The sequence below is a fragment of the Schistocerca cancellata genome, chromosome 3 (genome assembly GCF_023864275.1).
Source record: "Schistocerca cancellata isolate TAMUIC-IGC-003103 chromosome 3, iqSchCanc2.1, whole genome shotgun sequence".
NCBI lineage: Eukaryota > Metazoa > Arthropoda > Insecta > Orthoptera > Acrididae > Schistocerca > Schistocerca cancellata.
This window is the reverse complement of record NC_064628.1, coordinates 590,551,900-590,577,709: the sequence shown is the minus strand read 5'-3', so window position 1 is coordinate 590,577,709 and position 25,810 is coordinate 590,551,900. Positions and strand designations below refer to the sequence as shown.

The 25,810-nt window shown below is 46.4% G+C and overlaps 1 protein-coding gene and 1 non-coding gene across 2 annotated transcripts in view; both read right to left on the bottom strand.

The window, feature by feature from the left end:
- The window catches only part of LOC126176446 (steroid transmembrane transporter SLC22A24-like), a 115,654-nt gene that overhangs the window by 38,730 nt on the left and 51,114 nt on the right, over positions 1 to 25,810 (bottom strand). The window contains exon 5 of the mRNA XM_049923602.1: positions 22,669 to 22,837. Within this exon, the coding sequence (XP_049779559.1) occupies positions 22,669 to 22,837 (169 nt within the window). The remainder of the gene's footprint in view (positions 1 to 22,668; positions 22,838 to 25,810) is intronic.
- Positions 25,041 to 25,113, bottom strand: Trnaa-agc (transfer RNA alanine (anticodon AGC)). The gene has a single exon. It is a non-coding gene; the product is annotated as a tRNA-Ala (tRNA).

Here is a 25,810-nt window from a genome sequence, read left to right as displayed (position 1 = left end):
TGTGCCCTTTTCCAATCCTTTGGAACGCTACGCTCTTCTAGAGACCTACGATACACCGCTGCAAGAAGGGGGGCAAGTTCCTTCGCGTTCTATGTGCAAAATCGAACTGGTATCCCATCAGGTCCAGCGGCCTTTCCTCTTTTGAGCGATTTTAATTGTTTCCCTATCCCTCTGTCGTCTATTTAAATATCAACCATTTTGTCATCTGTGCGATAATCTAGAGAGGGGGCTGCAGTGTAGTCTTCCTCTGTGAAACAGCTCTGGAAAAAGACGTTTAGTATTTCGGCCTTTAGTCCGTCATCCTCTGTTTCAGTACCATTTTGGTCACAGAGTGTCTGGACATTTTGTTTTGATCCACCTACCACTTTGACATAAGACCAAAATTTCTTAGGATTTTCTGCCAAGTCAGTACATAGAACTTTACTTTCGAATTCATTGAACGCCTCTCGCATAGCTCTCCTCACATTACATTTCGCTTCTCGGAATTTTTGTTTGTCTGCAAGGCTTTGGCTACGTTTATGTTTGCTGTGAAGTTCCCTTTGCTTCCGCAGTAGTTTTCTACGTCGGTTGTTGTACCACGGTGGCTCTTTTCCATAAAATGGTTCAAATGGCTCTGAGCACTATGGGACTTAACATCTGAGGTCATCAGTCCCCTAGGCTTAGAACTACTTAAACCTAACTAACCTAAGGACATCACACACATCCATGCCCGAGACAGGATTCGAACCTGCGACCGGAGCGGTCGCGCGCTTCCAGACTGTAGCGCCTAGAACCGCTCGCGCCCCCTGCCGGCGGCTCTTTTCCATCTTTCACCCGTATAATTGTTCGTCTCTCTGAGCCTAAAGCGTGCTACAGTAGTTTCAGGACGATTTTAATGAACTTTCGTTGACGCCTAATGTAATTTCTATGAGAGCGACCACTGCATACGCAAATCAGAGGGCCGTTATTTACGTGAATTACATGACCTCTGCGTAGACATCTAATCCCACATACACAATGTGATCAAAAGTATCCGGACACCCCCAAAAACATACGGTTTTCACGTTAGGTGCATTGTGCTGCCACTTGCTGTCAGGTTCTCCATATCAGCGACCTCAGTAGTCATTAGACATTATGAGAGAGAAGAATGGGGCGCTCCGCGGAACTCACTGACCTCGAATGTGGTCACTTGATTGGGTGTCACTTGTATCATCCGTCTGTACGCGACTATTTCCACACTCCTAAACATCCCTAGGTCCACTGTTTCCGATGCGATAGTGAAGTGGAAACGTGAAGGGACACGTACAGCACAAAAGCGTACAGGCCGACCTCGTCTGTTGACTGTCAGAGACTGCTGGCAGTTGAAGAGAGTCGTAACGTGTAATAGGCAGACATCTATCCAGACCATCACACAGTTTTGCATTTGCTACGTGCTGTGCTGCATACTGATAGGACAAACTGAACACGCTGTGACAAAAGAGTACGTGTTTCGTCTGGGGATTGTTGCATTACTATGTGTTATGTGTTTTACATTTTGAGTTCTGGTTCACTCTAATCAAAAGTATCCGAACACCAACCAGGAGAGCTCAGTGGTTTGCAGCGTGAAACTGAACTAGTTATTGGATTTCACCTGAGGAGTAAATTCAACAACGACATTTCCACCCTTCTAAAGTTGCCCAAGTCGAAGTTGATGATGATGATGTTGCTATGTGGAAACACGAAAGAAGGACCAGAGCTAAACCGAGACCACGGAACTTCATGCCTGACGGACGGGACCTGCCATACACTGAAGCGCCAAAAAACTAGTATAGGCATATGTATTCAAATACAGAGATATGTAAACAGACGGAACACGGCGCTGCGATCGGCAACGCCTATTTAAGACAACAAGAGCCTAGTGCAGTTGTTACGTCGGTTACTGTTGTTACAGTGGCAGGTTATCAAGATTTAAGTGAGTTTGAACGTGGTGTTACAGTCGGCGCACGAGCGATGGGGGCACAGCATCTCCGAGGTGGCGATGAAGTGGGGATTTTCCTGTACGACCCTGTCACGAGTGAACCATGAATATCAGGAATCCGGTAAAACATCTCCGACATCGCTGCGGCCGGAAAAAGGTGCTGCAAGAAAGGGACCAACGACGGCTGAAGAGAATCGTTCAACGTGGCAGAAGTGCAACCTTGCCACAAATTGCTGCATATTTTAATGCTGGGCCATGAACAAGTGTCAGCGTGCGAACCATTCAACGAGACATCTTCTGTATGTGCTTTCGGAGCCGAAGGTCCATTCGTGTACACTTGATGACTGCACGAAGCAAAGCTTTACGCTGCGCCTGGGTCCGTCAACACCGACATTGGACTGTTGTTGACTGGAAACATGTTGCCTGGTCGGACGAGTCTCGTTTAAAATTGTAGCAAGCGGGCGAACGTGTGCGGGTATGGAGACAATACCATGAATCCATGGACCCTGCGTGTCAGCAGGGGACTGTTGAAGGTGGTGGAGGCTCTGTAATGGTGTAGGGCGTGCGCATTTGGAGTGATATGGGATCTCTGATACGTCTAGATATGATTCTGACAGGTGACACGTACGTAAGCATCATGTCTGATCACCTGCATCCATTGTTGTCCATTGTGCATTACGACGAACTTGGGAAATTCCAGCAGGACAGTGCGACACCCCACACGTCCGGAACTGCCCAGAGTGATTCGAGGAACACTCTTCTTAGTTTAGACACTTTCGCTGACCACCAAACTCCTCAGATACGTACGTTATTGAGCATATGTGGGATGCCTTGCAACGTGCTCTTCAGAAGAGATCTGCACCCCCTTTACTCTTACAGATTTATAGACAGCCCTACAGGATTAATGGTGTCAGTTCTTTCCAGCACTACTTCAGACGAGTCCATGCGTGCTCGCGTAGAGGGGGGGGGGGGGGAGTGCCTACAGGTGTACCAGTCTGGCTCTTCATTGTATATTGCGGAGAGTGGTTGTAAAAAAATTCGCATGAAATTAGCGAAAGGAATCGCTGGTGAGTTCCACAGTGGTACAGGCAGTCCAGCTAGCACAACGACTGTGCGTGCGGTGTTAAAAAGAATAGGGTACAATGTCTGAACAGCTCCTCATAGGCCACACACTACCGCAGTCAGTGCTAAATGGTGGTTGAAGTGGTGTAAACGCCGACGCCTCTCGCCAGTGGATGGCTGGACACGAGTGATTTGGAATGAAGAATAACGCTACGTCCCATGATCTGATGGAAGTGTTCGGGCTTGGCGAATACCTGGAGAACGTTACCTGCCAATCTTATTGATATGGGGGTGCTTTTTGTGGTTAGGGTGTGGTCTCCTTATTATGCTTAAGAAAGCGCTAAATGCGGAAGGATAGGAAACCATTTTATAGAATTGTGTATCACTGCTGTGTATCACTGTCAACATATGATACACACTGCCGCAAAAAAACAAACGCGAGACAGAAGATCTACGCCTACAAATTAGGCTGCATTTCACAATTAAGTGCCTGGCAGACGGTTCATCGAACCACATATGAGCTATTTCTTTACCGTTCCACTCTCGAATGCCGAGCACTTAAATCTTTCTGTGGGAGCTCGAATTTCTCTTATTTTATCATGACGATCATTTCTCGCAATGTGGTTGGCCGCCAACAGAATATTTTCGCAATCGGAGAAGAAAGTTGGTACACACATCAAAAAACGTTTTGTATCAGCCCGATTCCCAGAACTCCTGAAGGTAGACGTTGACTGTGGATATTGTACCACGTAGACAGTCCCTTTGACTGTTCAGAGATGTCACTAAACCCGCACAAATATGTAAACAACCATGCATGAGCAGCACCTATGACGGAGGGGGTCAGACAGCCGATCAGTTCCAGTCATTCCACCAGGAAGGAGGTACACGGCTCGTGTTGTCTGTAGTTCAACCATGCCTAGACGGTCAATACCGCTCTCAGCAAGGGAAGTGTCCAGGCGTCCCGGAGTGAACCAAAGTGATGTTGTTAGGACATGGAGGAGATACAGAGAGACAGGAACTGTCGATGACATGCCTCGCTCAGGCCACCCAAGGGCTACTTCTACATTGGATGACCGCTACCTACAGATTGTGGCTCGGAGGAACCCTGACAGCAACGCCACCATGTTGAATAACGCTTTTCGTGCAGGCACAGGATGTCGTGTTACGACTCTAACTGTGCGTAACTTCACTCCCGACGCCCATGGCGAGGTCAATCTATGCACCCACAAAACCATGGAGCGCTGTACAGATGGACCCAACAACATGCTGAATGGACCGCTCAGGATTGGCATCACGTTCTCTTCACCGATGAGTGTCGCATATGACTTCAACCAGACAATCGTCGGAGACGTGTTTGGAACAACCCGGTCAGTCTGAACACCTTAGACACACTGTCTAGCGAGTGGAGCAAGGCGGAGGTTCCCTTTTGTTTTGGGGTGACATTATGTAGGGCCGTGGTCATGGAAGGCCCCGTAACGGCTGTACGATACGCGAATGCCATCCTACGACCGATAGTGCAACCATATCGGCAGTATATTGGTGAGGCATTCGTCTTCACGGACGACAATTCGCGCCCCCATCGTGCACATCTTGTGAATGATTTCCTTCAGGATAGCGACATCGCTCGACTAGAAGAGTGGCCAGCATGTTCTCCAGACATGAACTCTTCGAACATGCCTGGGATAGATGCCTGGGCTGTTTATGGACGACGTGACCCACCAACCACTCGAAGGCATCCAAGCCGAATCGCCGTTGAGGAGTGGGTCAATCTGAACCATCAGTGCCTTGATGAACTTGTTGATAGTATGCCACGACGAAAACAGGCATGCATCAATGCAAAACTTTTTTTGATGTACGTAATTAAAATTTTATGAGAAGATTTGCCGCAATGAAGAACTCTTTGTTTTAATGATTACCACCCCAATTGCGTTCTCGAAGTGTTCTGTCAATAAATTGCAGTCTTTGGTCTGCTTTATCCACAATATTACCTATGTGATCCCGTTCTAGTTTAAGTTATTCGTAATCGTACTCCCTAAGAAATTTACTGTATGTATAGCATTCAGATTTATATGATTTATCGTGTAACCGAAATTTAGCAGATTTCATGTGGACGACTTCATCACACTTTTCATCATTTGGAGGCAGTTGTCGCTTTTCGCATCATACAGATATCTTGTCTGAATTATTTTGCAATTGGTTTTGCTCATCTGATGACTTTAAAAGATAATAAATGACAGTATAACCGGCAAAAAATCTAAGAGGGTCACTCAGATTGTCTCCTAAGTCGTTTATATAGATCACGAGCAGTAGATAACCTATAACACTTTGTTGGGGAACGTCAGATGCACTTCTGTTTTATTCCTCGACTTTCCGTCAATTACTCGTACTCCGAACTGTACTACAGTATCGAGTAGTACAGTGAAGAAGTTCAAGGGTTAAGAGAAAAATGGGTAGTACTGTTTTTAGCAGCACGTACCTTGAATGAATGGCCTAAGTTTTGTTCTCAAAGACGATGCACTACTTGAGCTGTCGAGATTAGTGCGGTTGCGCTGATATTTGCAATGCAGATACAAAGAGGGATAATTATTAAACTAAGCGCAGTCACTCTGTAGCGAACCGCAGGATACCACGAGTACGTTGCATTAAAATACTCTGGAAATAAGAGGTGTGGCTATAAAACAACGTGACATGTTGTCACAGAGTAAATACGCATGCGCTGAAGATGAAAGAGCAACTGCTGTCAAGTGTGAAAGCTCCTCAGTCCAATGCGACACCTCTAGTATATGTAGACAAATCAGTGTGGCCAAAGCCTTCACTTGTGTAATAGCTGTCATTTTGTTTTGCTGAAAAAATTATAAGTGTAATAACAGAACAAGGAATTGTCATGAAGTTTCACATGAAATTTGAAGCCGGCCAGAGTGGCCGAGCGGTTCTAGGCGCTACAGTCTGGAACCGCGTGACCGCTACGGTCGCAGGTTCGAATCCTGCCTCGGGCATGGATGTGTGTGATGTCCTTAGGTTAGTTAGGTTTAAGTAGTTCTAAGTTCTAGGGGACTGATGACCTCAGAAGTTAAGTCCCATAGTGCTCAGAGCCATTTGAACCATTTTTTGAAATTTGAAAAAAACTCTACTGCCATCTGTCTTTTACTAAAAGAAGTGTATGATGAAGACTATTTATCACGTACGCGAGTTTCTGAGTGGTATAAAGCGTTTCCAAGATGGCCGACAGGACGTTGAAGATGAAACACGCCCGGGACACCATTCAGCATCAAAAACGGATGAAAATATCGAAAAGTAGGTAATCTGATTCTATCTGACCGTCGGTTGAGTATTCGATAGATTTCTGAAACTGTAGGAATTGACAAAGAATGTGTGAGTCAAATTTTACGTAACCGGTTCAATATGCGAAAAGTGTGTGCGGAACTGGTGCCGAAAATTCTCACAATCGAGCAAAAAGAAGTTCGCGAAAATGTTTGTACTGACACTTTAAATACTACTGAAAATGATCCTAATGTCTCAGCAAGAGTGATACATATGACGTATCTTCTTCTTTTTTTTTTTTTTTTTCACTTACGATCCATGCATCGGAAGGACCCAGATTGATCAAAACGAAAAAGCTCGAATGAGCAAAAAAAGATTCAAAGGGATGAAATTGCTTTTTTTTTATATTCAAGGAATTGTGTATCTTCAGTGGTTTCCTGAAAGTAGCCCGCCAGGGTGGCAGATAGAACTAACGTGCTGCTTCCTGGACTTGGGTAGGCGCGCCGGCCCCGGATCGAATCCGCCCGGCGGATTAACGACGAAGGCCGGTGTGCCGGCCAGCCTGGATGTGGTTTTTAGGCGGTTTCCCACATTCCACTACGTGAATACCGGGCTGCTCTCCACGTTCCGCCTCATTTACACGCGTCGCAGACATTTGAAACTCGTCCGCTCTGTTTCACGATTTACACTCGACGCACACAGTTGGGGTACACTGATTCCGTCCTGGGGGGTACGGGGTAGCGGCAGGAAGGGCATCCGGTCGTCCCTCACACTAACATTGCCAAATCCGTTGTAACCACGAGGACCATGTGACTGCTGTGGGACTATGGCGTAAGCGAAAGAAAGAAAGAAAGTCAAAGTCTTAATCAAAAAGTTTTAATCGACATTACTACCTTCAAGTTCGTATTCAACGACCCGAATAGTGAAAGAACTAGTAATAGGTTCTGCATCAAGACAATGCACTGGCACACCCCGCACTGTCTGTTAAGAGGTTCCTAGTGAAGTGCAGGAGCCCAGTATTAGACCAGCCACCTTATTCGCCTGTCCTAGCACCACGTGACTTTTATCTATTCACCAAGGTCAAATCTGGATTAAAAGGAACAAGAGTCCATTCCGTTGAAGCAGTGAAAGGAAAAGTAGTATGCGTCATCAAGGACCTCATACAGGCAGACTTCCAGCATTGTTTTCATCAAAGGGAAATTTGCGCGGAGAGATGTAGGGATAAAGGAGGGGAGTATATTGAGGGTGACAGAAAACTACATATACTATGTTTTCGAAACAAATTTTGGAAATTTGTGGTAAGATCTTATGGGACCAAATTGCTGAGGTCATTGGTCCCTAAGCTTACACAGTACTTAATCTAACTTAAACTAACTTACGCTAAGGACGTCACACACACATACACATGCCCGAGGGAGGACTCGAACCTCCGACGAGGGGAACCGCGCGGACCGTGACGCCTCAAACCGCGCGGCTATCCCGCGCAGCCGAAACAAAATGTTTAAAGCAATAGTCCCATTATTTTATAGCCACACTTCGTATCCCTGAACAACCTTTGGATCTTGTCGGTGTGGTTCGCGTTCACACTGTGTACAGATGATGGGCGCTCACTGCTGCGATGCGTACAAGGACACTGTGCTGAGGGCCCACGACTGAACACCACGTGTTTACATGTGGACCTCCAACAGCAACTTTGACAGGAAAACACTTCCGAAGGGATCTACTGTCACTGGCGTGTCATTAAAGTGTCGTTTAGGTTGAGACCTAGTTGTGAAACTCGTTTTTTGAAATCAGTGTTGCATGGTTGTGTGCGCATTATCAGTGTGCATTTCAGTTTCTTCATTTTATGGGTAGAAGAACCATTTTTGTCTCTGAAGTGTTAGTTTTGACTATTACATCGATGGTGGTCGTGTTGAAGCTTGTCTGCTTAAAATCAGTGCAAAAGAGAAGCACATGCATGTTTGAATTCATGACTGGATAAACAAAAGATGTGAGCTACAGCGTCCAGCTACTAAATTTTGGTACATTACTTCAGAAGCTACTTCAGCCACATAGGAGTGACGTCAGAACGATTCACAGCTCTTAATAAAGATCCAGATGCTGTAAGGACAATAAATTCGTTAATACGTGAAACGTTTTTGTCGAAGTTGAAACTGGAGAACACACAGTGCTCCTTTTTGGTAAGTCGAGTTTCTTGTTTTTCGTCCCTACTGTATCCCCATCATGTTCCAAAGTCTACAGCTGCCAAATATGTTGTAATCTTTGCGATGCCACCTATTTGGGAAGTTCCTTATGCAGCTTACTGGGAGGTCTGTATGCCTGCATGGTACCACTCTAGTGGTCGCCATCGGTGCCAACGTCTGGCTGCATCAGTAACGACCCCACCATCCACGTACTGTTTCCCGCGGAGTGCATCCTTCATCTGGTCGAACAGATGGACATCGGAAGATACGAGTCGGAAGGTACGAGTTCCAGGCTGTAGAGCGGACGAGTAAGAACAGTCCAATGAAGTTTCGTAAGGCCCTCTCGCGTGTGCAGACTTGTGTGTGGCCTTATGTTTTCATGGAGAAGGAGAAATTCGTTCGCATTTTTGTGGCGACGAACACGTTGAAATAGTTTCTTCAATGTACTGGGGGTTGAACAACACACTTCAGAGTTGATCGTTGCACCAGGAGGGAGGACATCAAACAGAATAACCCCTTTAGAATCCCAAATGACAGTCGTCATGACTTTAACTGCTGAGGGTGCGGGTTTGAACTGTTTTTTTCGGAGGGGAGATGATGTGATGCCACTCCATGGATTACAGATTTGTTACCGGGTCGAAGTGATGAACAAGTGTTTAATGACCTTTGACCATTTTCGACAAAAGAATTGTCACAATCAGCCTTCAACACGCATGAAACTCCGCACAGATGGTCCTTCGTTGCTGTTTATGGTCTTATATTAGGGGGTCAGATCACCGAAGATAAGCGCTATCGGGCTTGGCCGGCACTTGGATGGGTGACCATCCGGGCCGCCATGCGCTGTTGCCATTTTTCTGGGTGCACTCAGCCTCGTGATGCCAATTGAGGAGCTACTCGATCGAATAGTAGCGGCTCCAGTCAAAGAAAGCCATTGTAACGACCGGGAGAACGGTGTGCTGACAACACGCCCCTCCTATCCGCATCCTTAGCTGAGGATGACACGGCGGTCGGATGTACACCAACTGCAGACGAGTGTGTCAGCACTAGCAAACGAGACGTCCAGTTGAGCAGCGAGTTGTTTGATTGTGAGCCGTCTATCACCTCGCATGTGAGTGTCCGGATGTTCCAAATTGCGGGAGTCACAGCGGAAAATCGAACAGGTTTATGCAATCTTGTTGCGGTGAGGACAGACGCGTCGCCCAACGACTCTCCTCGCTTTTGTTCACTGCCAGGTGTCCCCATACATTGTGCAAACGCCTATGAATATCTTCGATACTGTGGTTTTCCGGCAGAACAGCAAACCCCGTTGCAGGCGCCATTTTGAAGGCTATGGATAGCGTATCAGAGCTTCACGACACTACAGGGACTAAATCGGGAATATTCCACGGTGTCCCACAAACTCGACATTTTTTTCAACCGAAATGAGCCGAGAAAAAAAAAGTGCTGGATTACTTACTGAACGGCCCTCGTATATTGCCGGCTGGAGTGGCCGTGCGGTTCTAGGCGCTATGTCCTTAGGTTAGTTAGGTTTAATTAGTTGTAAGTTCTAGGCGACTGATGACCTCAGAAGATAAGTCGCATAGTGCTCAGAGCCATTTGCACCATTTGAACCCTCGTATACACTCCTGGAAATTGAAATAAGAACACCGTGAATTCATTGTCCCAGGAAGGGGAAACTTTATTGACACATTCCTGGGGTCAGATACATTACATGATCACACTGACAGAACCACAGGCACATAGACACAGGCAACAGAGCATGCACAATGTCGGCACTAGTACAGTGTATATCCACCTTTCGCAGCAATGCAGGCTGCTATTCTCCCATGGAGACGATCGTAGAGATGCTGGATGTAGTCCTGTGGAACGGCTTGCCATGCCATTTCCACCTGGCGCCTCAGTTGGACCAGCGTTCGTGCTGGACGTGCAGACCGCGTGAGACGACGCTTCATCCAGTCCCAAACATGCTCAATGGGGGACAGATCCGGAGATCTTGCTGGCCAGGGTAGTTGACTTACACCTTCTAGAGCACGTTGGGTGGCACGGGATGCATGCGGACGTGCATTGTCCTATTGGAACAGCAAGTTCCCTTGCCGGTCTAGGAATGGTAGAACGATGGGTTCGATGACGGTTTGGATGTACCGTGCACTATTCAGTGTCCCCTCGACGATCACCAGTGGTGTACGGCCAGTGTAGGAGATCGCTCCCCACACCATGATGTCGGGTGTTGGCCCTGTGTGCCTCGGTCGTATGCAGTCCTGATTGTGGCGCTCACCTGCACGGCGCCAAACACGCATACGACCATCATTGGCACCAAGGCAGAAGCGACTCTCATCGCTGAAGACGACACGTCTCCATTCGTCCCTCCATTCACGCCTGTCGCGACACCACTGGAGGCGGGCTGCACGATGTTGGGGCGTGAGCGGAAGACGGCCTAACGGTGTGCGGGACCGTAGCCCAGTTTCATGGAGACGGTTGCGAATGGTCCTCGCCGATACCCCAGGAGTAACAGTGTCCCTAATTTGCTGGGAAGTGGCGGTGCGGTCCCCTACGGCACTGCGTAGGATCCTACGGTCTTGGCGTGCATCCGTGCGTCGCTGCGGTCCGGTCCCAGGTCGACGGGCACGTGCACCTTCCGCCGACCACTGGCGACAACATCGATGTACTGTGGAGACCTCACGCCCCACGTGTTGAGCAATTCGGCGGTACGTCCACCCGGCCTCCCGCATGCCCACTATACGCCCTCGCTCAAAGTCCGTCAACTGCTCATACGGCTCACGTCCACGCTGTCGCGGCATGCTACCAGTGTTAAAGACTGCGATGGAGCTCCGTATGCCACGGCAAACTGGCTGACACTGACGGCGGCGGTGCACAAATGCTGCGCAGCTAGCGCCATTCGACGGCCAACACACGGTTCCTGGTGTGTCCGCTGTGCCGTGCGTGTGATCATTGCTTGTACAGCCCTCTCGCAGTGTCCGGAGCAAGTATGTGTTCTTTTTTCCATTTCCAGGAGTGTATTTCAAGCTAAAAAGAATATTTTCTCTTTAAAATTCAGCATCGACGGCTTTGACAGCTTGTGCAGATAGGCAGACAATATGCCGTTTAGTTTACTGCCTCGTTAGCAGTCGGCTGACACTTATTGCACTGGCTGCCCACCCTGACGTGTGTTTATGTTCAAGACTGCATGACAACGCCCATGATAGTGGAGACGTTTCTCTTTTCCACATTCGTTCTTAAATATCATGAAAATTGACATACTCTAATTTAAATTGTAAGTAGGCTGTTTTGGTTTTTATATTGGTAACGCCACGTAGCGCTCTGTATGAAAATCACTGGCTGTGCTGTGTGCAGTCTGTGGCTGGTTAGCATTGTTGTAACATTCGCTATTGTAGTGTTGGGCAGTTGGCTGTTAACAGCGCGTAGCGTAGTTGCGCAGTTGGCCAGCACGGTCTCCAGATCTCTCACCAATTGAAAACGTGTGGTCAATGGTGGCCGAGCAACTGGCTCGTCACAATACGCTCCAGTTGCTGTGTAACTACACTACTGGCCATTAAAATTGCTACACCACGAAGATCACGTGCTACAGACGCGAAATTTAACCGACAGGAAGAAGATGCTGTGATAAGCAAATGACTAGCTTTTCAGAGCATTCACACAAGATTGGCGCCAGTGGCGACACCTACACATGCTGACACGAGGAAAGTTCCCAACAGATTTCTCATACACAAACAGCAGTTGACCGGCGTTGCCTGGTGGTGAGCCGCCAGCAGTGGCGGATGTGGGGAGAGAGACTCCTCAGGTGAAATCCAATAACTAGTTCAGGTTTCACGCTGCAAACCACTGAGCTCTCCTGGCTGGTGTTCGGATACTTCTGACGATGGTCCATAAGCACGCAATTTGATTACAAGCCGCTTGTGAGGTACAGTGTCAAAGGTCTTCTGGAAATGTAGAAACACGAAATAAGTTTGAAATCCTTTGTCGATAGCACTCAAGACTTCGTTCGAGTAAAGAGCTAGTTGTGTTTCACAAGAACAACGTTTAACTATGTGTCAATAGACAGTCATCCTCGAGATAATTATTCATAATGTTCGAACACGGTGTATGTTACAAAATACTGCTACATATCGACGTTAATGATATAGGCCTGCACTTTACCGTATTACTCCTATTGCCTTTGTTGAATACTGGGCTGACCTGTGGAAGTTTCCAGTCTTTGGGTACGGATCTTGCTTCAGTTCTGTGTCTAGTTTGCGTCTATGTTTGAATATGTGAAGTTGAGCATCTACTGTTCGTTGAATCCCTGAACTTATGACTCGTCTTTCATGTTACTTTCCCTCCCTCTAAATAACATTACAGGATTTAGAAAGCTAATGGGTTTTCTTCTGTCTTTGTAACTATGTGGTACTGTACAGACATGTGGTCCATTAGAGGAGATTTGCATATATTATTCATGAGCTGCTGTGACCGTGTTCTGAATAATAACTGAATATACAATCACATCTCTCATAAATTATTTTCAGCCTTACAAATGCTTAATCGCACACGTGCTGATTTAAAATTTATTCTCTCAAGCACCATGTACGAATGCAGGACAATTGAAATGTATTGCCATCAACAGAATTGATATTTCTAGAAACTGTCTTCAGTAGTTACATTATTTTCTGATTTCAAGTACAATTTTCAGTTAAATAACCTGAATGTGAGTTGCAGTGAACTTCAAGACATATGCTGCAGCAGAGAAGACTCGACACTTTGCTTTGAAATGAATCGTTTTTCTTTCGATATATGTTAAAAGATACCGCGAGCAGTTACAGTGGCCTGGCACGTGTAATGTTGCAAGCAGAAGTGAAATTATACTGTTAAGTTGTCTCAGGACAGTTGAAAATCTTGGTTGCAGTTTATCTTCTTTACTTAATATTAAATGACCCTTTATTGTTTCGTTGCACTATGAAAATTAGCTCACTGCCTCATATTTCATTAAAAAATAGTGACATGGCGGTAATGTTTATTCCTCGGTCAGTTTTCATACAAAGGAGAATGTTGTCAGGACACTAATACTGTTGTCATAAGCTGCTTTGCACTCACAGATAAAACTAATTAGGTAGTGGTAGCGCTCTAAGTGTTCATTTGTCATGTTAACATTATCTTGTCTTTGTTTGTCCATAGGCGGTGTAGGGTATGTACTGCGAAGCATTCTACGTAATCTTGAAGGAAGTAGCCGGTCGCTGTCACCGAGCGGTTCTAGGCGCTTCATTCCGGAACCACGGGGCTGCTACGGTCGCAGGTTCGAGCCCTTATTCGGGCATGGATGTGTGTGCTGACGTTATGTTATTTAGGTTTAAGTAGTTCTAAGTCTAGGGGACTGATGACCTCAGATGTTAAATCTCATAGTGCTTAGAGCCATTTGAACAATTTTTTTGAAGGAAGCAGATACAGGATGATAAGTTAGGTGTTAACGTCACATGGACAAAGAGGTCACTAGCGTAAAAGCACAAACTAGGCTAGGAGTAGGCTAGAAAAGGAAATCAGCCGTCTCATTTAAAAAAAAAAATCAGGAAATTTTTTTAAACTGTCTACAAAACCACAATAAAAACCTAAATGTGGAACACGAGAAGGAGATTCAGACTACTACACTATTGGCCATTAAAATTGCTACACCAAGAAGATGACGTGCTACATACGCGAAATTTAACCGACAGGAGGAAGATGCTGCGATATTCAAATGATTAGCTTTTCAGAGCATTCACACAAGGTTGGCGCCGGTGGCGACACCTACAATGTGCTGACATGAGGAAACTTTCAAAAAATGGCTCTGAGCACTATGGGACTTAACATCTGAGGTCATCAGTCCCCTAGAACTCAGAACTAACTAAACCAAACTAACCTAAGGACATCACACACATCCATGCCCGAGGCAGGATTCGAGCCTGCGACCGTAGCAGTCGCGCGGTTCCGGACTGAAGCGCCTAGAATCACTTGACCACAACAGCCGGCGAGGAAAGTTTCCAACCGATTCCTCATACACAAACAGCAGCTGACCGGCGTTGCCTGGTAAAACGTTGTTGTAATGCCTCGTGTAAGCAGGAGAAATGCGGACCATCACGTTTCCTACTTTGATAAAGGTCGGATTGTAGCCTATCGCGATTGAGGTTTATCGTATCGCGACATTGCTGCTCGCGTTGGTCGAGATCCAATGACTGTTAGCAGAATATGGAATCGGTGGGTTCAGGAGAGTAATACGGAACGCCGTGCTGGATCCCAACGGCCTCGTATCACTAGCAGTCGAGATGACAGGCATCTTATCCGCATGGCTGTAACGGATCGTGCAGGCACGTCTCGATCCCTGAGTCAACAGATGGGGACGTTTGCAGGACAACAACCATCTGCACGAACAGTTCGACGACGTTTTCAGCAGCATGGACTATCAGCTCGGAGACCATGGCTGCGGTTACCCTTGACGCTTCATCACAGACAGGAGCGCCTGCGATGGTGCACTCAACGACGAACCTGGGTGCACGAATGGCAAAACGTCATTTTTTCGGATGAATCCAGGTTCTCTTTACAGCATCATGATGGTCGCATCCGTGTTTGGCGACATCGTGGTGAACGCACATTTGAAGCGTGTATTCGTCGTCGCCATACTGGCGTATCACCCGGCGTGATGGTATGGGGTGCCATTGGTTACACGTCTCGGTCACCTCTTGTTCGCATTGACGGCACTTTGAACAGTGGACGTTACATTTCAGATGTGTTACGATCCGTGGCTCTACCCTTCATTCGATCCCTGCGCAGCCCTACATTTCAGCAGGGTGATGCACGACCGCATGTTGCAGGTCCTGTACGGGCCTTTCTGGATACAGAAAATGTTCGACTGCTGCCCTGGCCAGCACATTCTCCAGATCTCTCACCAACTGAAAATGTCTGGTCAGTCGTAGCCGAGCAACTGGCTCGTCACGATACGCCAGTCACTACTACTCTTGATGAACTGTGGTATCGTGTTGAAGCTGCATGGGCAGCTGTACGTGTACACGCCATCCAAGCTCTATTTGAATCAATGCCCAGGCGTATGAAGGCCGTTATTACGACCAGAGGTGGTTGTTCTGGGTACTGATTCCTCAGGATCTATGTTCCCAAGTTGCGTGAAAATGCAATCACATGTCAGTTCTAGTATGATATATTTGTCCAATGAATATCCGTTTATTATCTGAATTTCTTCTTGGTGTAGCAATTTTAATGGCCAATAGTGTACTACCAGGAAAAAAAGTAGTACACCCTTTTAGAGGTTTACAGTTCCATTAAGGTTTATTGTTGCAACAGATCAACAGCACAAGCGGTCCTGAGGTACTAGGATCGACCCATGCTGAAACACACACACATTAGTACGTGGTGTAGCCTCCATGGACGGCAATGCGGCAATGCAGGCGCTGACTCTAGCATCCGATGGATAGTACAGATGTCGAATACTGTCATGGCATACGTTATGGCAAGCCTGCTCCACCTGTTCACGTAGATCTGTAAGAGTTGTTGGTTCACGAGTTGCACTAGTGACTACCCGTCCTATCATAAATACATACGTGCTCCATTGGAGTCCACAGAAGTTGCTGCAGGCCTTGGAGAGCACTTTGAGTTTCACAGACAGTGTCTGAGCGAGCATTGTCCTGTTGGAACGACACATTACTTTCCTTTCCCAAGAACGCAAACGAACGGATCTGACAACATTCTACACGTACGGAGCGCTTGTTAGCGTCCCCTCCAGAAAGAACACAGGCGAACGAGAAGTGTAGCTTAACGTATCCCAGACCATAAGGCCTGAGGTGGAGCCCCGTGTGTCTCGTACGAATCCATTCTGCGGGACAGCGTTTACTAGGTCTACATCGTACGCGCAAACAACCGTAACTTGGTTGCAGACAGAATCTGCTTTCATCGCTCAAGACCACAGCGCGCCGTTTCGTCTCCCAAGAGATTCTTTGACGACACCAGTAAAGCCATGCACTTTGATTCTGTAGCACCAGTGGAAGACGGGCTAGAGGTGTGCCAGCTCGTAATCCTACTGCTAATCACCGGTCCGCAACAGTGTTGACAGGTCTGGGCTCACAAACCCTCTTATCAGTGCTATGGTAGCTATAAGATCTACCAATGCTGCCATTACAAATACGACGATCTGGCGGACGTTATAGCGTCCCCAGTGAAATAATACGAAAAGACTAAAAAAACAGTATTTATAAAGAAGAGACATTTAAAAATTGAATCATATACATTTTTCTCATGTGCCCGTAAAATAATAATTTCTCTGTGTAAGTTTCGAGGGCAAAGAAATATAACAAAATGATCCAAAGAGACGACAAGATACGCTCTTTTGTTAATTTTTTAGTCGTCTTCACTTCTTCTCTTGTCTTGGTTGCGAGTAGACTGACATCTTGCGAGTGCTGGCCAATGTAAGCATATTTGTACTAATTAAGCAGATAATATTTGATTAAATATTATTGTTCACTTTTAATTTGTAAGAGGTGATTTCGATTTCATGTCCGCCTTCCTTAAATTAACCTGCATTCAAGTAATTTACAGTACAACAATTGCAGCGCCCGATGCAGCCAACGACGCCATTACGTGGCGATATTAACTTATAAAATTTAGCGGAAGCGAAAAACTCGCCCGCTATTAACATAATGTACATTTTTCTCCACAGCCGCCCGACGCTGCAGAAAATACGTAGCTTTAAGATTCTTATTTTCAGTACAACAGCCGAGAGCCAGAGCCAGGACTCCGACTACAATGCAAATGGTTAACGGAGGTAAGAAAAAATACTCTCGCACGTGTGTGGGCCACAATTGTAATTAATAACTAAAGATTTTTTGCTTTAAAGTGAACTGACTAGCCGAGGAAATTAATATGAAAAGTTTATTCCATTGTTCAACTTATATACTCATGTTTTAAGATTCAGCGAGTCTAACATTCATTAACGTAACAAATAATTTAAGATTAATATTGTTAAAAAGGAAATATTTTGATTAAGGCCCACCACGTAAGTCGGCAAAAATAAACATTACCAATAAATAATATATTAAATTACAACTTCCGACGGACGCGAGGTAGTCCTACTGCTAATCACCGGTTCGCAACAGTGTTGACAGGTGTGGTCTCACAAACCCTCTTGTCTCTGTTATGGTAGCTATAAGATCTATCAATGCTGCCATTACAAATACGACAGTCGTGGCGGGTGTATGTGCTGCATGGAAGTGCAGGACCTCGTCTATGAGTGTGAGAATGTTCACGCGACCACTGATACCAGCACAATTGACGCAACACGTCCAATTTGCGTGGCAATTCTCCAAATGGACCATCCCGCCACTCGGAAGGCCTAAAATTTGAGCCGCTCAGTTGGCTGTGGGAAGCACGTGTGCGTTTCCGTGGCATGTTTTCGTGTTTGCTTCACGCGTTTGCACCACACTGTACCTTCTGGCTGTGAGCGTTCACTGTTAAAGTATAGACAAACATGGTGTTCTGGAAGTTATTTCACTAAGCTGTATGTTCGCAGCCGACGTTGAAACTGCAGTGAAGCACAAAAGAAACAGGTACAGGCATGCGTATTCAAATACGGAGATTGAAAGTGGCGTTGTAGTTGGCCCACGAGCAAAGGACACGCCATCTCCGAGGTAGCGAATAAGTAGGGATTTTCCCGTACGATCATTTCACGAGTGTACTGTGAATATCAGGAATCCGGTAAAACATCAAATCTCAGTCATCGCTGCGGCTGGAAAAAGACCGTGCAAGAACGGGACCAACGACGACTAAAGAGAACCGTTCAACGTGATAGCAGTGCAACCCTTCCGAAAATTGCTGCAAATTTCGATACTGGGCCGTCAACAAGTGTGAGCGTGCGAAAAATTCAACGAAACTTTATCGATATGGGCTTTCGGAGCCGAAGGACCACTCGTGTACTCTTGATGACTGCACGACACAAAGGTTTACGCCTTGCCTGAGCCCGTCAGCACCGACATTGGACTATTGATGACTGGAAACGTGTTGCCTGGTCGGATGAGTCTCGTTTCAAATTGTATCGAGCTGATGGACACGTACGGATATGGAGAAAACCTCATGAATCCATGGACCCTGCGTGTCAGCAGGGGACTGTTCAAGCTGGTGGAGGCTCTGTAATGTTGTGGGGCGTGTGCAGTTGGAGAGATATGGGACCCCTGATACGTCTAGATACGACTCCGACAGGTGACACGTACGTAAACATTATGTCTGATCACGTGCATCCATTCATGTCCATTGTTCATTCCGACAGACTTGGGTAATTCCAGCAAGACAATGCGAAGCCCTACACGTCCAGAAATGCTACAGAGTGGCTCCAGGAACACTCTGCTGAGTTTTAGCACTTCTGCTGGCCACCAGACTCCCCAGACATGAACATTATTGAGCATATGTGGGATGCCTTGCAACGTGCTGTTCAGAAGAGATCTCCACCCCATAGTTCTCTTACGGATTTATGGACAGCCCTGCAGGATTCGTGGTATCAATTCCCTCCAGCACTATTTCAGACATTAGTCGAGTCTATGCCACGTCGTGTTGGCAGCACTTCTACGTGCTCGCGGGGGCGCTACACGATATTAGGCAGGTGTACCTGTTTCTTTGGCTCTTCAGTGTATCTTGTCATTATAGCCTGGTTAAACTGTGTTGTTCTATTTTAGGCTCTAGTGGAGTGCATGGGCATGTTGTAAACTTGTTCACTTGTTGTACTGTGACTGCTATTTCACTGTGCTGAGTAAATCAGGGTAGTCCCAACTACAGTGTCGAATTTTGCATGGTGACAAAGATTCTAGTTAGAGCGCCGACTGGATTTTGCTTGCAGTATGAAGTGCCGCTATGCACACATAACTCTTGAAATTGTGGCAACTGATGCTGATGCATCTGGTTGAGCAAGACGAACTACAAGAAGCCACGTGACAGTCAAACCGGAGGAACTAACACAGCGGGCAGCACCTGCAGTGCACCACTTGCCCACTGTTCCAGTCTTCAGACCGGGGGATCAAGACTGGGGCAGCTTCCATCGCAGAGTTCTGGACTTTCAGACGTACAACACAACCGACCTCGGGGAAGATCAGTTTGGATTCCGTAGAAATATTGGAACACGTGAGGCAATACTGACATTACGACCGATCTTAGAAAATATATTAAGGAAAGGCAAACCTACGTTTCTAGCATTTGTAGACTTAAAGAAAGCGTTTGACAATGTTGACTGGAATACTCTGTTTCAAATTCTAAAGGTGGCAGCGGTAAAATACAGGGAGCGAAAGGCTATTTACAATTTATACAGAAAGCAGATGGCAGCTATAAGCATCTAGGGGCATGAAAGGGAAGCAGTGGTTGGGAAGGGAGTGAGACAGGATTGTAGCCTCTCCCAGATGTTATTCAATCTGTATATTGAGCGAGCAGTAAAAGGAAACAAAAGAAAAATTCAGAGTAGGTATTAAAATCCATGGAGAAGAAATAAAAACTATGAGGTTCGTCGATGAAATTGTAATTCTGTCAGACACAGCAAAGGACTTGGAAGAGCAGTTGAACGGAATGGACAGTGTCTTGAAACGAGGATATAAGGTGAACATCAACAAAAGCAAAACGAGGATAATGGAATGTAGTCGAATTAAGTCGGGTGATGCTGAGGGGATTAGATTAGGAAATGAGACACTTAAAGTAGTAAAGGAGTTTTGCTATTTGGGTAGCAAAATAACTTATGATGGTCGAAGTAGAGAGGATATAAAATGTATACTGGAAATGGCAAGGCAAGCGCTTCTGAAGAAGAGAAATTTCTTAACATCGAGTATAGATTTAAATGTCAGGAAGTCGGTTCTGAAAGTATTTGTATGGAGTGTAGCCATGTATGGAAGTGAAACATAGACGACAAATAGTTTGGACAAGAAGAGAATAGAAGCTTTCGAAATGTGGTGCTACAGAATAGTGCTGAAGATTAGATGGGTAGATCACATAACTAATGAGGAGGTATTGAATAGAATTGGGGAGAAGAGGAGTTTGTGGCACAACATGACAAGAAGGAGGGACCGGCTGGTAGGACATATTCTGAGGCATCAAGGGATCACAAATTTAGCATTGGAGAGCAGCGTGGAGGGTAAAAATCGTAGAGGGAGACCAAGAGATGAATACACTAAGCAGATTCAGAAGGATGTAGGTTGCAGTAGGTATTGGGAGATGAAGAAGCTTGCACAGGATAGATGGAGAGCTGCATCAAACCAGTCTCAGAAATGAAGACCACAATAATAACAACAACAACAACATAACAGATGTTGATAAAATTCTCTCGTGGTTTGAAAATCCACGAACTTCCGGCCGCCTACCCCTCGGCCTTTGTCAAGTGATGACTTTCTGTCGATGGCCGAGGAGGACGCGGCAGAAAGCTCGTGGATTTTAAAACCACTTGATGCAAACTCGAAAGGATTTTATCAGTACATCTCGTCACAAAACCATGCATTCGTATTTAAAAGACGGTGTTACTCAACGTAGTCGTCTTTCCGCAGACAATCTCAAGTTGCATGTTATCGTTCGTAAATTACACTGAAGAGGCAAAGAAACTGGTACACCTGCCTAATATCGTGTACGGCCCCCGCGAGCATGCAGAGGCCCCGCAGCACAGCACCACGTGGAGTGGACTCGACTAATGTCTGTAGTAGTGCTGGAAGGAATTGACACCCTGAATCCTGCAAGGCTGTCCGTAAATCTGTGAGAGTACGAGCGTGTGGAGATGTCCTCTGAATAGCACGTTGTTAGGCATCCCAGATATGCTCAATAATATTCATGTCTGGGGAGTTTGGTGGCCAGCGGAAGTGTTTAAACTCAGTAGAGTGTTCTCGCGCCACTCTGTAGCAGTCTTGGACGTGTGGGGTGTGGTACTGACCTGCTGGAATCGCGCAAATCTGCCGGAATGCACAATGGACATGAATGGATGCAGGTGATCAGACATGATGCTTACGAACGTGTTACCTGCCAGAGTCGTATCTAGATGTATCAGGGGTCCCATATCACTCCAACTGCACACGTCCCACATCATTACAGAACTTCCACCAGCTTGAACAGTCTCCTGCTGACATGGAGAGTCCATCGATTCATGAGGTTGTCTCCATGCCAGTACGCATCCATCCGCTCGAGACAATTTGAAAGGAGACTCGTCCGACCAAGCAACATGTTTCCAGTCACCAGCAGTCTAATGTCAGTGTTGACGGGCCCAGGCGAAGCGTAAAGCTTGGTGTCGTACAGTCATCAAGGGTACACGGGGGGACCTTCGGTTCCGAAAGCCCATATCGATGAAGCTCGTTGAATAGTTCGCACGCTGATACTTGTTGATGGCCCAGCACTGAAATCTGCAGCAATTTGCGGAAGGGTTGCACTTCTGTCACGTTGAATGATTCTCTTCAGACATCGTTGGTCCCGTTCTTGAACGATCTTTTTCCGGCCGCAGCGATGTTGGAGATTTGATGTTTTACCGGATTCCTGATATTCACGGTACGCTCGTGAAATAGTCGTACGGGAAAATCCGCACTTTATCGCTACCTCGGAGATGCTGTGTCCCTTCGCTCGTGCGCCGACTATAACACCACGTTCAAACTCATTTAAATCTTGATAACCTGCCATTGTAACAGCAGTAACCGGTCGAACAACTGCTCCAGACGCTTGTTGTCTTATATTGGCCGCTGCCGACAGCAGCGCCGTGTTCGCCTGTTTGCATATCTCTGTATTTGATTACGTATGCCTATACCAGTTCCTTTGGCGCTTCAGTGATGATGATGATGTTTGGTTTGTGGGGCGCTCAACTGCGTGGTTATCAGCGCCCGTACAATTTCCCAACCTTTGCTCAGTCCAATTTCGCCACTTTCCTGGATGATGATGAAATGATGAGGACAACACAAACACCCAATCATCTCGAGGCAGGTGAAAATCCCTGACCCCGCCGGGAATCGAACCCGGGACCCCGTGCTCGGGAAGCGAGAACGCCACCGCGAGACCACGAGCGGCGGACATTGGCGCTTCAGTGTACAATCTGTTGGTGCAGAATGATATGCTACCTTTTGCAGACATTTGCAACTTATTGTCTTCGTATTATGAGCAAATTTGTGACGTGGTCACTAATAGGTTCGAATTTTTTTTAGTATCGCGAGAAATCCTGGACAATTTACGCAACTTACGAGTAAGATTTACTATACTTCGTGTGCTTACCTGAAAAAAAGCAGCAATGCAAGGCAGCTGCCAGTAGCGAACGACAGACAGTAGGTCCAGTCAGGCATAACCCATGCCACCAAACCGGTCGCCATCATTCCAGTGGCCATGCTGCATGATGCATAGCGGTTCACTGTAGTCCGGTATCTCACGTCAGTTAGTTCCAGCCCTGAAACACAGCATTACAAGACGTTTGTTTAACTTGAGCACCAAATATCCGTCACTTATACGGACTGTCTTTCCTAAATACGCCTCTTTCTAAAAAGAACGACATGTTTCCCGTGTCATGTAAACCGCGGGCTCCGAAGTCTGTTGTTGCATCGTGTTGGACAATGATTAATTTGTTCTGTTCTTCGTAGCGAATAGAATTTTGTTAGTGAAGCACAGTAATATTGGAAATTAGTGGTAAGTTCTATGGACCAAACTGCTGAGGTCATCGGTCCCTGCGCTTACACACTATTTAATCTAACTTACGTGAAGGACAACACACACCACACACCCACGGCCAAGGGACTCGAACCTCCGACGGGGGAAGCCGCGCGAACCGTGGCAAGACGCCCAAGACCGCACGGCTACCCCGCGCGGCCACAGTAATATTGCAACACAACGTGCAGACGTGTTGCATAGCCCTCGTCCTCCACTTTAAATAGGTGAATGAATGAATGATAGAATTGTCTGGATGCACGACATCGAGGTCTTTAGCGTTCATACTGAGCTCTGGCGAGAAGAATGTGGTTAAAGTGAAGTACAGTCTTAAATGACGTTAGCACAAAAAAAAAATATTTTATGAGACTTACCTTCTAGAAAACACAACCCCCCCCCCCCCACACACACACGGCGCAGTGGTTAGCACATTGGGCTCGCATTCGGGAGGACGACGTTTGAAAACCGCACCCGGCCATCTTGATTTAGGTTTTCCGTGATTTCCCTAAATCACTTCAGGTAAATCCCTGTACGGTTCCTTTGAAAGAGCACGGCCGACTTCCTTCCCCATCCTTTCCTTATCCGATGAGATCGATGACCTCTCTGTTTGCTCCACTCCCCCAAGTCAGTCAACCAACCAACACACACACACACACACACACACACACACACACAATAAAAGCTTACCATGTGGAAAATCTTCAAAACTGGTACAAGAAGAAAAGATACCATAAAAAGAAAAGACGAAAAACACACTGCGCAACAGAATTAAAGGATGTATCTTGTGAAACCCCATAGGTGCTTTGAGTTGTCCGCCTGCTTAGCCTTGTGGTAACGTGCTTGCCTCCTATGCAGCGAGCCCGGGTTCGATTCACGAACGGGTTGGACATTTTCTCCGCTTGTGGACTGGGTGTTGTGTTGTCCTCATCACCGGCACGCAAGTCGCTCAATGTGGCGTCGACTGAAATAAGACTTGCACTCGGCGGCCGATCTTCCCCGCACGGGGCCTCCCGGCCAACAATACCACACGATCATTTCATTTTTTGCCTTCCATTGCGACACGTAAGTTTGAAATTTGGCTCAAATGTGCCTACGCCCGTCCTCTGCAACGGTGGCGCCCTGCGACGTCACCATCTGGCTCGAGGACGCTACAAACAGCAACGTATCGATATATGCGAAAAAAGGCCAGAGCTCAGAAGTTAATGTGAAGTGTGAAGTTGGTTAAAGATGTCACATTGCCATCACATTTCATCATAATTCTGCCCAACGCTACTGTGGACGTGTCACGTTTCACCTTTGTTTTGACGCCCAGCGTTGAAACCGTAAGGTTTTCTTATGAGTGGCCGAGGAAAAAATTTCAAACACACCGCAGCTCAGGTTCGACACGGAAAGGCCTCAGGGTGCAGCATAAACGCGGGTCAGTGAAACCACCCCTATCCTTGGGACGTTGCTTCCCACACATTTCTTGGTCGTAAACCACAAATTTCAGTGTGATAACTGATAAGCAACAGGAAGACGTTCTTGACGATCTTTGTTACCGCTGACATTTCTCTGACGCTTTAACCAACGATGTTGTGTGGTAATCATCGAAGCAGACGAAATGAATTAAAATTTGTACTGCAGCTGAATCTCGAACCCGGGACTTCTTCCTTGCTAAACAGAAACGCTAACCATTACACCACCGCAGTACAATGGTCAACATTCCTGTTCGAACAACCTAAGGTGAGTGCCCTCCCCAACACAAACTTAAATTCATTTTTCCCTTACATATTGTCACTACTGCCAGGGCTCTCCGATATTGGCAAGCACCCGAGCATTGGACGTAATGGGATGTCCTTGTACCACTGGTGATCTTATAGATCGCATAATTAAATGTTTCCCTGAGACATTTAAGTCTCTTTTTATTATCTACGATAATCATCGAAGCAGACGAATTGAATTAAAATTTGTGCTGCAGCCGGGACTCGAACCCAAGTCTTCTTGCTTGCTAGACAAAAATGCTAACCATTACACCACCACAGCGAAGTCAACTTAACTTCACAAACTACCTAATTTGTTCAAGAAGACGCGGGTTCGAGTCATGGCTGCAGCACAAATTGTAATTCATTTCGTCTGCTTCGATGATTATCGTAGATAATAAAAAGAGACTTAAATGTCTCAGGGAAACATTTAATTATACAATGTTGTGTGGGTTAGCAAACACGTTAAATGTGATCTTAACTCTTTGCAGTGCAGTGTGACCACAATGTTTGCTCTGGTGTACATGGTGGAAACACTAGAGGTCTTTCAAAACCATTCAACAAAATCTGAATGTGTTCCGAAGCAGCAAAGGGTTCTTATGCGTTTTCAGGACTCCTGCTTCACGTCCTCCTGTTGCATGATCACAGAGGAATGCGACATTGACATATGTGTGAATGAAACGGGAAAGGCTGCCTGTAAGACCCTCCAGTCGGGCAAAATCCTGTGGTGGCACCCACCCCCATTTATTGAGAATTGTAAAAATGTGGATTTACAGAGAAAATCGGCGAAGTAGTCCTTGACTCCTACAGGGAGGCATCTGGCATTGAAAGTGCCAAGTTATTAGCGACCTGCAGGCGGCTAGGGCTACTTTGAAGTTTTCTCTGCAAAGGCACATTTTTATAATTCTAAATAAATGTCGAGGTGAGTGGGGCACTGAGGGTTTTGCCAAACTAGGGGGTCTTAGAGAGACTCTTTTCCA